The 12,656-nt window shown below is 46.1% G+C and overlaps 1 protein-coding gene across 1 annotated transcript in view; it reads left to right on the top strand.

Annotated features, from left to right (window-relative positions):
- The first annotated feature begins 1,837 nt into the window (after positions 1-1,837).
- Positions 1,838-12,656, top strand: part of PPOX (protoporphyrinogen oxidase) — a 124,802-nt gene continuing 113,983 nt past the window's right edge. Inside the window, exon 1 of the mRNA XM_068252264.1 lies at positions 1,838-2,380. Within this exon, the coding sequence (XP_068108365.1) occupies positions 2,093-2,380 (288 nt within the window). The 5' untranslated portion in view covers positions 1,838-2,092. The remainder of the gene's footprint in view (positions 2,381-12,656) is intronic.

Genomic DNA, 12,656 nt, shown 5'->3' with positions numbered 1-12,656 from the left:
ATGATGAAAAAGTCTAACAAGCTTCAAACTGTATGAACTGATTATTTATTACACTAAACACCATGAAAGTACACAAACAAAGTACGAATGTTGAGAGGGTCCGCCTTTGCTTGCTCAGGGGAGGGGGGGATGAAAAAAAAAATCTTAAGGCTACTTTCACAGTGGGACGTTGCGTTTGATGCAACATTAAAGTCGCACAACATGCCTCTAATGCAGCGCATGTAGGTCATGAAATTGGACGTTCTTTTGCACTGCGTTATGTGTCTCTTGGTGCGCCGTTTTTATGGCATACTGATGGAACGAAAACGGCGCATGTGTTACATTTAAAAAAAAAAAAACATTACTGAGCATGTGCAACACACATAACGCAGCAAATGTATTGCTAAACGCACAGCATGCAGCACCTTCTAAATATTGCTACAAGTTACACACAATGCAACGTGTGCACTGTGAATGTCGCACAGACTTTGTATTGCTGTGCGTTTCTCTGCGTTATAATTTTTTATAACATGCGACTTTAACCTCCCACTGTGAAAGAGGTCTAAATGTTGTCCTATAAACTGTAACTTCTCTGCAGATAGTGCATCATATTGTATTTTCTGTCTGTTTGTTAGGCCTCCTTTCCACGAACTGTTGAGCTGTGTGCTCAGCAAGCAGTTACCCGGCAGAAGTAAGCAGTTATCAGGCAGCAGTGAGCAGTTGAGAGAGTCTGACAGGCATTTCACTGTCTATCAACAGTTCTTGGAAAGGAGGCCTTACTTTTATCCCTGTCTATGTTCTCCCTCAGCCACTGTGTATGTACCAGTATTTTAGCCTTGTGCATTAAGAAGGTTTAGGCACACTAAAAAAAAATAAAAAATCGAAATCCACTTACCTGAGGCTTCCTCCAGCCCGTGGCAGGCAGGAGGTGCCCTCGGCGCCGCTCCGCAGGCTCCCGGTGGCCGACCCGACCTGGCCAGGCCGGCAGCCAGGTCGGGCTTCTTCTGCGCTCCATTATGCGTGCCACGCCGGTGCGCTGACGTCATCGGACATCCTCCGGGCTGTACTGCGCAGGCTCAGAACTACTACTCTGGCCTGCAGAGCCATCAAATTTGGCCCACAAGTGGTTTCCCCACGTTGCATTATGTTTGGCCCACACCAGATTACCAGGGAAGCATTATTGGAATTGAAGCCTGAAGCTGGGTACACACATCAGATAAAAGTCTTTGGAAAATGAAAGATCACAGACCAATTTTACCCCCTTCCATGTAGTATGAGAGGGCTATGAAGCTGAACTCCCCATCAGATAAAAATCTTTTCAAAATAATGTACACAACGTTGCTGTACACATGCAACAGATCAGTTCTTGCAAAAGATCTGTTCCCTGCAACATGCATTCATAGTCTATGATACCTGCAGATCCTCATACACACCTTGTTTAACAGACATTCATCTGCAGATCAATGAGATAGTAAGGTTAGGAGCGGCACACCTTTCCGTGCTGTGCCTTGGATGCAAAGCAAACATCCAATAAATTCCATCAAAGTCCAAGCGTAGACTCGCACACCAGCTTCTCAATAGAGAAAAAGTGTAGTTTAATCATCCATCATGTGTGAAAACCTGCGCTCTGCTATCCCCTGTGCCGTGCTAGCGAGGCTGTTTACATGTGACTGTCTGTCAGTGCCACTCCCCCGACTCCTCTGTATCGGCGCTACCCGCCCGCGTCCCTTCCCTCTCGCTGAATGGAGGAAAGGGACGCGGGCAGGTAGCGGCGATACAGAGGAGGCGGGGGAGCGGCGCTGACAGACAGTCACATGTAAACAGCCTCGCTAGCACGGCGCTGGGGATAGCAGAGAGCAGGGGGGTCCTGGGGGCACACCATAGGCAACAGAGGCTGGTGATAGTGTGCACAACCAGCCTCTGTGCCCCACTAACATAATTAAATCCCACCTCGGGTTCTCTTTAAAAGGAAATCAATATGTCAACCTTTATATACCTCTCACTACAGTTCTCCTTTAAGACCCTACACAGGTATTCATAACCAGAGATGGAGACACATATATGCTGCTGCAGGGAGATGATCAGGAGAAAACATGTATATTGTATGTCCTGAATGTACAAACCGCTGATCCAGCTAGTACAGCTACTGACACCTCCATGCATTTATCTGCTTATCACTTTGCACACAGCAGCATTGGACAGAGTCATCAGCCTGTGTGTGATAGCACTATCAGCCCCAGACAGACACTTCCTGCTGCAGCTGCCAGTCATCACATCCCAGCTCTCTGATTGGCCTGTGTCAGACAGGCTCCGCCCCTGGTGCTCCTTCCCCCTTTCCCACGTGTGTGGGCGGAACCAGAATTTGCTAGTAGGAACTAGGAAGAGCTGTGCAGTTCAGCTGGTAAGGTTACATGTTAGTTGTTAGGCTTCCCTTTTTCAAATGTGTTCATGATATTTGTTGTGATATAATGTTACTGTATGAGTTCATAAATCTGACAGTCATGTTATCAACTGCCCTGACTGCAGTGTGTGAGTTGTGCTTTCAGAGTGAGATCTGTGTGTACATGCTGACCTCTTTAGACATGTGCAGAAGTTACATTGCTCTGTTCCATCTACCGTTACCTCCTGACAGATACATATTGTATATATTCTGCAGATTATCCCATTACTGGCCTCTCTAGAGAGCTGCAGAACATTGCTCTGCCCCTCCCCCTCCTGACAGATACAGATATTCTGCAGATTATCCCATTACTGGCCTCTCTAGAGATCTGCAGAACATTGCTCTGCCCCTCCTCCTCCTGACAGATACATATTGTATATATTCTGCAGATTATCCCATTACTGGCCTCTCTAGAGATCTGCAGAACATTGCTCTGTCCCTCCCCCTCCTGACAGATACATATTGTATATATTCTGCAGATTATCCCATTACTGGCCTCTCTAGAGATCTGCAGAACATTGCTCTGTCCATCTACCTCCTGACAGATACATATTATATATATATATATATATTCTGCAGATTATCCCATTACTGGCCTCTAGAGATCTGCAGAACATTGCTCTGTCCCTCCCCTCCTGACAGCTACATATTGGGCTCTATTCATAAAAAAGTTGTGGCGAAAAAACTCCTGGAGGGAAAATACCGCAGCGGTATTTTAGACTTCTGGGTGGTCATTCATAAAAATCTTGCCAGCTGCGATGCAAGTGCGGAGATCTCCCGCTGAAGGCTGGCGGTAAGCTGTCGGAAGGCATGCGGAAACACTTCAACCGGCAGAGTCCCTCCGTGCACTGCTCTCTCTGGGAGGTCTGTCCCATTCACTTGTATGTAATCCGCAAAATCAGAGGAAGCGGTATTTCCCGTCCACATACCGCTTCCTCTAAACTTTATAAATGGCCATTTTGTTACTTTTTTCTAGATAAATCTAGAAAAACACTGGAGAAGGCGGAAATTTCTCGCTCTGCTGGGGGATTGTAGATTTTCATGCAGGAACAGCTTTTATGAATGCCCACTTTGCTAAATGGACGGGAAAATCCGCTGTTTTGAGCGGAAAACTTGCGGTAACTTTTATGAATAGAGCCCATTGTATATATTCTGCAGATTATGCCATTACTGGCCTCTCTAGAGATCTGCAGAACATTGCTCTGTCCCTCCCCCTCCTGACAGATACATATTGTATATATTCTGCAGATTATCCCATTACTGGCCTCTCTAGAGATCTGCAGAACATTGCTCTGCCCCATCCCCCTCTTGCCAGATACATATTGTATATATTCTGCAGATTATCCCATTACTGGCCTCTCTAGAGATCTGCAGAACATTGCTCTGCCCCTCCCCCTCCTGACAGATACATATTGTATATATTCTGCACATTATCCCATTACTGGCCTCTCTAGAGACCTGCAGAACATTGCTCTGCCCCTCCCCCTCCTGACAGATACATATTGTATATCTTCTGCAGATTATCCCATTACTGGCCTCTCTAGAGATCTGCAGAACATTGCTCTGCCCCTCCCCCTCCTGACAGATACATATTGTATATATTCTGCAGATTATCCCATTACTAGCCTCTCTAGAGATCTGCAGAACATTGCTCTGCCCATCCCCCTCCTGACAGATACATATTGTATATATTCTGCAGATTATCCCATTACTGGCCTCTCTAGAGATCTGCAGAACATTGCTCTGCCCCTCCCCCTCCTGACAGATACATATTGTATATATTCTGCAGATTATCCCATTACTAGCCTCTCTAGAGATCTGCAGAACATTGCTCTGCCCATCCCCCTCCTGACAGATACATATTGTATATATTCTGCAGATTATCCCATTACTGGCCTCTCTAGAGATCTGCAGAACATTGCTCTGCCCCTCCCACTCCTGACAAATACATATTGTATATATTCTGCAGACTATCCCATTACTGGCCTCTCTAGAGATCTGCAGAACATTGTTCTGTCCCATCTCCCTCCTGACAGATACATATTGTATATATTCTGCAGATTATCCCATTACTGGCCTCTCTAGAGATCTGACAAGACACAAGACAAGACAAATAACATTTATATTGCGCTTTTCTCCTTGCGGACTCAAAGCGCCAAAGCAGAGCAGCAGCCACTAGGGCGCGCTCTATTGGCAGTAGCAGTGTAAGGGAGACTTGCCAAAGGTCTCCTACTGAATTTGTGCTGGCTTACTGAACAGGCAGAGCCGAGATTCGAACCCTGGTCTCCTGTGTCAGAGGCAGAGCCCTTAACCATTACACCATCAGCCAACTGCAGAACATTGCTCTGCCCCATCCCCTCCTGACAGATACATATTGTATATATTCTGCAGATTATTCCATTACTGGCCTCTCTAGAGATCTGCAGAACATTGCTCTGCCCCTCTCCCTCCTGACAGATACATATTGTATATATTCTGCAGATTATCCCATTACTGGCCTCTCTAGAGATCTGCAGAACATTGCTCTGCCCCTCCTCCTCCTGACAGATACATATTGTATATATTCTGCAGATTATCCCATTACTGGCCTCACTAGAGATCTGCAGAACATTGCTCTGCCCCTCCCCCTCCTGACAGATACATATTGTATATATTCTGCAGATTATCCCATTACTGGCCTCTCTAGTGATCTGCAGAACATTGCTCTGCCCCTCCCCCTCCTGACAGATACATATTGTATATATTCTGCAGATTATCCCATTACCGGCCTCTCTAGAGATCTGCAGAACATTGCTCTGCCCCTCCCCCTCCTGACAGATACATATTGTATATATTCTGCAGATTATCCCATTACTGGCCTCACTAGAGATCTGCAGAACATTGCTCTGCCCCTCCCCCTCCTGACAGATACATATTGTATATATTCTGCAGATTATCCCATTACCGGCCTCTCTAGAGATCTGCAGAACATTGCTCTGCCCCTCCCCCTCCTGACAGATACATATTGTATATATTCTGCAGATTATCCCATTACTGGCCTCTCTAGTGATCTGCAGAACATTGCTCTGCCCCTCCCCTCCTGACAGATACATATTGTATATATTCTGCAGATTATCCCATTACTGGCGCCTCTAGAGAACTGCAGAACATTGCTCTGCCCCATCTCCCTCCTGACAGATACATATTGTATACAGTGGTTTGCAAAAGTATTCGGCCCCCTTGAAATTTCCCACATTTTGTCACATTACTGCCACAAACATGAATCAATTTTATTGAAATTCCACGTGAAAGACCAACACAAAGTGGTGTACATGTGAGAAGTGGAACGAAAATCATACATGATTCCACACATTTTTTACAAATAAATAACTGCAAAGTGGGGTGTGCGTAATTATTCGGCCCCATGAGTCAATACTTTGTAGAACCACCTTTTGCTGAAATTACAGCTGCCAGTCTTTTAGGGTATGTCTCTACCAGCTTTGCATATCTAGAGACTGAAATCCTTGCCCATTCTTCTTTGCAAAACAGCTCCAGCTCAGTCAGATTAGATGGACAGCGTTTGTGAACAGCAGTTTTCAGATCTTGCCACAGATTCTCGATTAGATTTAGATCTGGACTTGGACTGGGCCATTCTAACACATGGATATGTTTTGTTTTAAACCATTTCATTGTTGCCCTGGCTTTATGCTTAGGGTCGTTGTCCTGCTGGAAGGTGAACCTCCGCCCCAGTCTCTTTTGCAGACTCCAAGAGGTTTTCTTTCCAAGATTGCCCTGTATTTGGCTCCATCCATCTTCCCATCAACTCTGACCAGCTTCCCTGTCCCTGCTGAAGAGAAGCACCCCCAGAGCATGATGCTGCCACCACCATATTTGACAGTGGGGATGGTGTGTTCAGAGTGATGTGCAGTGTTAGTTTTCTGCCACACATAGCGTTTTACATTTTGGCCAAAAAGTTCCATTTTGGTCTCATCTGACCAGAGCACCTTCTTCCACATGGTTGCTGTGTCCCCCACATGGCTTGTGGCAAACTGCAAACGGGACTTCTTATGCTTTTCTGTTACCAATGGCTTTCTTCTTGCCACTCTTCCATAAAGACCAACTTTGTGCAGTGCACGACTAATAGTTGTCCTATGGACAGATTCCCCCACCTGAGCTGTAGATCTCTGCAGCTCGTCCAGAGTCTTGGTGGCCCTCTTGACTGCATTTCTGATCAACGCTCTCCTTTTTCGGCCTGTGAGTTTAGGTGGACGGCCTTGTCTTGGTAGGTTTACAGTTGTGCCATACTCCTTCCATTTCTGAATGATCGCTTGAACAGTGCTCCGTGGGATGTTCAAGGCTTTGGAAATCTTTTTGTAGGCTAAGCCTGCTTCAAATTTCTCAATAACTTTATCCCTGACCTGTCTGGTGTGTTCTTTGGACTTCATGGTGTTGTTGCTCCCAATATTTTCTTAGACAACCTCTGAGGCCGTCACAGAGCAGCTGTATTTGTACTGACATTAGATTACACACAGGTGCACTCTATTTAGTCATTAGCACTCATCAGGCAATATCTATGGGCAACTGATTGCACTCAGACCAAAGGTGGCTGAATAATTACGCACACCCCACTTTGCAGTTATTTATGTGTAAAAAATGTGTGGCATCATGTATGATTTCCGTTCCACTTCTCACGTGTACACCACTTTATATTGGTCTTTCACGTGGATTTCCAATAAAATTGATTCATGTTTGTGGCAGTAATATGACTAAATGTGGAAAACTTGAAGGGGGCCGAATACTTTTGCAAACCACTGTATATTCTGCAGATTGTCCCATTACTGGCCTCTCTAGAGATCTGCAGAACATTGCTCTGCCCCTCCTCCTCCTGACAGATACATACTGTATATATTCTGCAGATTATCCCATTACTGGCCTCTCTAGAGATCTGCAGAACATTGCTCTGTCCCTCCCCTCCTGACAGATACATATTATATATATTCTGCAGATTATCCCATCACTGGCCTCTCTAGAGATCTGCAGAACATTGCTCTGCCCACCCCCTCCTGCCAGATACATATTGTATATATTCCGCAGATTATCCCATTACTGGCCTCTCTAGAGATCTGCAGAACATTGCTCTGTCCATTCCCTCCTGACAGATACATATTGTACATATTCTGCAGATCATCCCATTACTGGCCTCTCTAGAGATCTGCAGAACATTGCTCTGCCCCATCCCCCTCCTGCCAGATACATATTGTATATATTCTGCAGATTATCCCATTACTGGCCTCTCTAGAGATCTGCAGAACATTGCTCTGTCCATTCCCTCCTGACAGATACATATTGTATATATTCTGCAGATTATCCCATTACTGGCCTCTCTAGAGAGCTGCAGAACATTGCTCTGCCCCTCCCCCTCCTGACAGATACATATTGTACATATTCTGCAGATCATCCCATTACTGGCCTATCTAGAGATCTGCAGAACATTGCTCTGCCCATCTACCTTTTTGAATTTTCCATTATGAAAACTTGTGTAGGAAAGGGGCGGTATCTGCTGCTTTCTGAGGGCTAGTTCAGCAAGGCTTTGGGAAAATCTGCAGTTTTGCTGACCAGGGTGGGGGGGCTGAAGTCAGTTTGGACTGGGCCGTTGAGTTGTTCAGCCACATACCTAGTTTTAGGGCAAGCAGGTGAGTAAAATGCATTTTTGATTACGACCCTCTGTGCCCATCCATCCATGTAATCATGGTTTCCATTGTTACCGACATGTCATAGACACAGCCTGCCAAAAGCCCAAATAAAAGGGACTATAGAAAGCTGCAAAGCGATACCTAGAGGAATGGAGAAGTGACATAAAGAAATCCCAGAAGTGGTGAAGAGCCACTTTGTGGATCCCCAATCCAGCACCAAGCATTGTAAACTTACAGGCACGTACACTTGTGGTGGTTGCACCATGTGCCGTTTTATTCAGGTTGGAAGGAGTGTGTTGCTGCCGGATGGTAGGGATTGGTCGCTCTCACACTATGTCAATTGTGGCACTGTTCTTGTTGTTTATCTACTGATCTGCCCCTGTGGGGCATTTTATGTGGGAAAAACTAGGAACGAATTTCGCTCTAGGATGTCGCAGCACATTACTAGTATTAAGAGTTCGGGAGCGGCCGGTCTCACCCCGGTGGCAAGGCACTTCAAAGAAACCCATAACGGCAGATATTCATCTCTGCGGTTTATTGGACTGGATAGGATCCATGGTTCACCTAGAGGAGGGAATATGGACCGTCTCTTGTTACAAAAAGAAGCCAGATGGATATTTGAGTTAGATGCAACCAGGTATCCCGGCCTAAATGAGAACATCAGTTATGCCCCATTTTTGCCCATCTAGTATCGTCTGCTTGTGGGTCTCGGGGGTGCTGCTGTTGCATTCCTGCTCTGCTGTCTGCTGCTTTTAGGGGGGGACCATCCGTCCCATTAGAGTTCTCTCGTGGCCTTCTCAATTAGTTTTCAATTAGTCTTTATGTTTGGTAACTTCACCCATTTGGTGATATACTTGTCCCATATGATTGGCACCACATGGATATTCTCTAGGGCGCCTATTTCATCCATGGGACACATTATCTTATGTCATGATATTGTATTGGCTGCTGCCCTATATGAATATGAATCTGTTTTAGATAAAAGGCTAGTTATAATGCAATGATAGAATATTTGAATTTTGAAATCATTTGATATATTGACGTTCTGTGCGCGCTTCCTGTGCGCCCCCGCCGCCCGACCCGGCTTCCTGGTCTCCCTCGCCCCTGTCCCCGGGCCTGCGTGCGTGCGGGGGGGCGGGGCTTGGCGGACGCGCCGGGCGCACCATTGGTTGGCTCGCCCGTCGCGTCTGCCCGCCCCGCCCCCCTGCTCGCATTGGCCGGGGGGCGGGGGCGCGGGTGGCAGTACGGTATGGCCGGATTGGGCGGCGGCGACTACATAGGAAGCGTGTCACGGCTTTTCGGACACGCCCCCTGAAGAAGCCGGTAGTAGCCGGCGAAATCGATCGAGGACGCCGTCCTCTATGGCGGTGGATCCCCCTGGCACCTGAGCCCCCATGCTCCTCTAGGACATCACCTCCTCTCAGCCTACACCGCTGCTAGTTGCCGAAACCTGCCCGGATGAGTAAGAGCCCACTGGGCAATCACACACCATTTATATTTATATGCTCGGCTGATATACAGTGCTATTATGCTTCATGGCCATTGCTGCTGCTGATTTTTCATCTACTGGCTGTTTGACCTGCTTTCAGCAATGATGTGCTTTCTTGCAAGGATCTGCTAACATCAATACTGCTTACATCTGTTAACCTGCTTGTGGCCATCAAGCCCCTGCTGCATGGACTTTTGTTTCCATTTATGCTGCTACATACTAGCCCTAGTGCTTCTGCAGATTTGCAAGGAACTGCTGGCAATAATGCTGTTTTCATCTATCTGCTTTCTGCTAATGAGCCATTGCTACATGGACTTTTGCTCTCAACTAATGCTGCAATATACTTGCTCTTGGTGTGTGTGCAACAACTAACAAGCTGTCAGAATTGACTTGTCGGCATGGTGTGCTGGGAGTTGAGGATACCTGCTCCTTGTTTTGACCTCTCTCTACACCGGAATGTTTATATCCATTAGGTGACCAGTCTGAACTCCTTTATTGCATCCTAATTTTTGATTCTTGATTTTCGAGTTTTCTGCTTATGCTCTGGAGATTTTTTGATTTTTTGTCATTAAGCTGCGCAGCTTTGAATCATTATATATGTGCACTAAGTCCACTGGCTGGATTTCATCAGAGTAGAGGGCTCTGGGTATAGCGGGTTTTGGGGTGTGGGTGTTTTGGGAGTTGGGGGTTTCCTTCTGCCATACATGGTTTTATGTTATTTCTGCATAGTGTTTTTTGTAAATGAATAATAAAGTTTTGTATTTTTACAAATATCTAAGGTGTTTGTATTCAATCAGGCCATACCCCTTCCGCATTAGATCTCACAAGTATGTTTCCTTTTTGTAGGCTAAGCCTGCTTCAAATTTCTCAATAACTTTATCCCTGACCTGTCTGGTGTGTTCTTTGGACTTCATGGTGTTGTTGCTCCCAATATTCTCTTAGACAACCTCTGAGGCCGTCACAGAGCAGCTGTATTTGTACTGACATTAGATTACACACAGGTGCACTCTATTTAGTCATTAGCACTCATCAGGCAATATCTATGGGCAACTGATTGCACTCAGACCAAAGGTGGCTGAATAATTACGCACACCCCACTTTGCAGTTATTTATGTGTAAAAAAATGTGTGGCATCATGTATGATTTCCGTTCCACTTCTCACGTGTACACCACTTTATATTGGTCTTTCACGTGGATTTCCAATAAAATTGATTCATGTTTGTGGCAGTAATATGACTAAATGTGGAAAACTTGAAGGGGGCCGAATACTTTTGCAAACCACTGTATATTCTGCAGATTGTCCCATTACTGGCCTCTCTAGAGATCTGCAGAACATTGCTCTGCCCCTCCTCCTCCTGACAGATACATACTGTATATATTCTGCAGATTATCCCATTACTGGCCTCTCTAGAGATTTGCAGAACATTGCTCTGCCCCTCCTCCTCCTGACAGATACATACTGTATATATTCTGCAGATTATCCCATTACTGGCCTCTCTAGAGATCTGCAGAACATTGCTCTGTCCCTCCCCTCCTGACAGATACATATTATATATTCTGCAGATTATCCCATCACTGGCCTCTCTAGAGATCTGCAGAACATTGCTCTGCCCACCCCCTCCTGCCAGATACATATTGTATATATTCCGCAGATTATCCCATTACTGGCCTCTCTAGAGATCTGCAGAACATTGCTCTGTCCATTCCCTCCTGACAGATACATATTGTACATATTCTGCAGATCATCCCATTACTGGCCTCTCTAGAGATCTGCAGAACATTGCTCTGCCCCATCCCCCTCCTGCCAGATACATATTGTATATATTCTGCAGATTATCCCATTACTGGCCTCTCTAGAGATCTGCAGAACATTGCTCTGTCCATTCCCTCCTGACAGATACATATTGTATATATTCTGCAGATTATCCCATTACTGGCCTCTCTAGAGAGCTGCAGAACATTGCTCTGCCCCTCCCCCTCCTGACAGATACATATTGTACATATTCTGCAGATCATCCCATTACTGGCCTATCTAGAGATCTGCAGAACATTGCTCTGCCCATCTACCTTTTTGAATTTTCCATTATGAAAACTTATGTAGGAAAGGGGCGGTATCTGCTGCTTTCTGAGGGCTAGTTCAGCAAGGCTTTGGGAAAATCTGCAGTTTTGCTGACCAGGGTGGGGGGGCTGAAGTCAGTTTGGACTGGGCCGTTGAGTTGTTCAGCCACATACCTAGTTTTAGGGCAAGCAGGTGAGTAAAATGCATTTTTGATTACGACCCTCTGTGCCCATCCATCCATGTAATCATGGTTTCCATTGTTACCGACATGTCATAGACACAGCCTGCCAAAAGCCCAAATAAAAGGGACTATAGAAAGCTGCAAAGCGATACCTAGAGGAATGGAGAAGTGACATAAAGAAATCCCAGAAGCTCAGTGTCTCACCGGAGATAGACAGGGCAGCACAGACAGACATGGAAGCCCCGGGAGGAGAGACTGTGCAGACAATGTGACCAGGGGGCCCTGGAGGATGAGGCCCACTTCTAGGGATGGCCCTGCCTAGGAGAACTCACGGAGAAGCATGTGATCAGTTTGATCAGCTGATAGATTTGTAAGGTTCTGATTTGCTGGTCTGACTTCCTGGCTTAGCACATGATCATGACCAGCAAATCAGAGCCTTACAAATCTATCAGCTGATCAAACTGATCACATGCTTCTCCATGAGTTCTCCTAGACAGGGCCATCCCTACCCACTTCCTGCTACACTGCAGCAAATATGCACCTGTGAGGACCGCCCACTTCCAGAGACACTCCGCCCACATCCCAGATTTCACCTCCACAGATGAGGAGAGGAAACTCTACATCCTACTAGAGGAAGAGGAAACAACCGTGCATAATAGCGGCCCGATATGTCACTGCCTGCCATCAACTGAGAGGGACATGATAACCCAGGGACTGTATACCCCTATACTGCCCCGTATACCCACCCCAACTCTATGGACTAAATACCCTGTATATTGTCACCTATACCCTCCCCATGCCTATAACCCCACAACTACCCTCCTCCCATGCTAATG

Source organism: Hyperolius riggenbachi, chromosome 9 (assembly GCF_040937935.1).
Source record: "Hyperolius riggenbachi isolate aHypRig1 chromosome 9, aHypRig1.pri, whole genome shotgun sequence".
In the NCBI taxonomy this organism is placed as follows: domain Eukaryota; kingdom Metazoa; phylum Chordata; class Amphibia; order Anura; family Hyperoliidae; genus Hyperolius; species Hyperolius riggenbachi.
The sequence above is the reverse complement of the archived record's forward strand: the minus strand, read 5'-3'. Positions and strand labels throughout refer to the sequence as shown.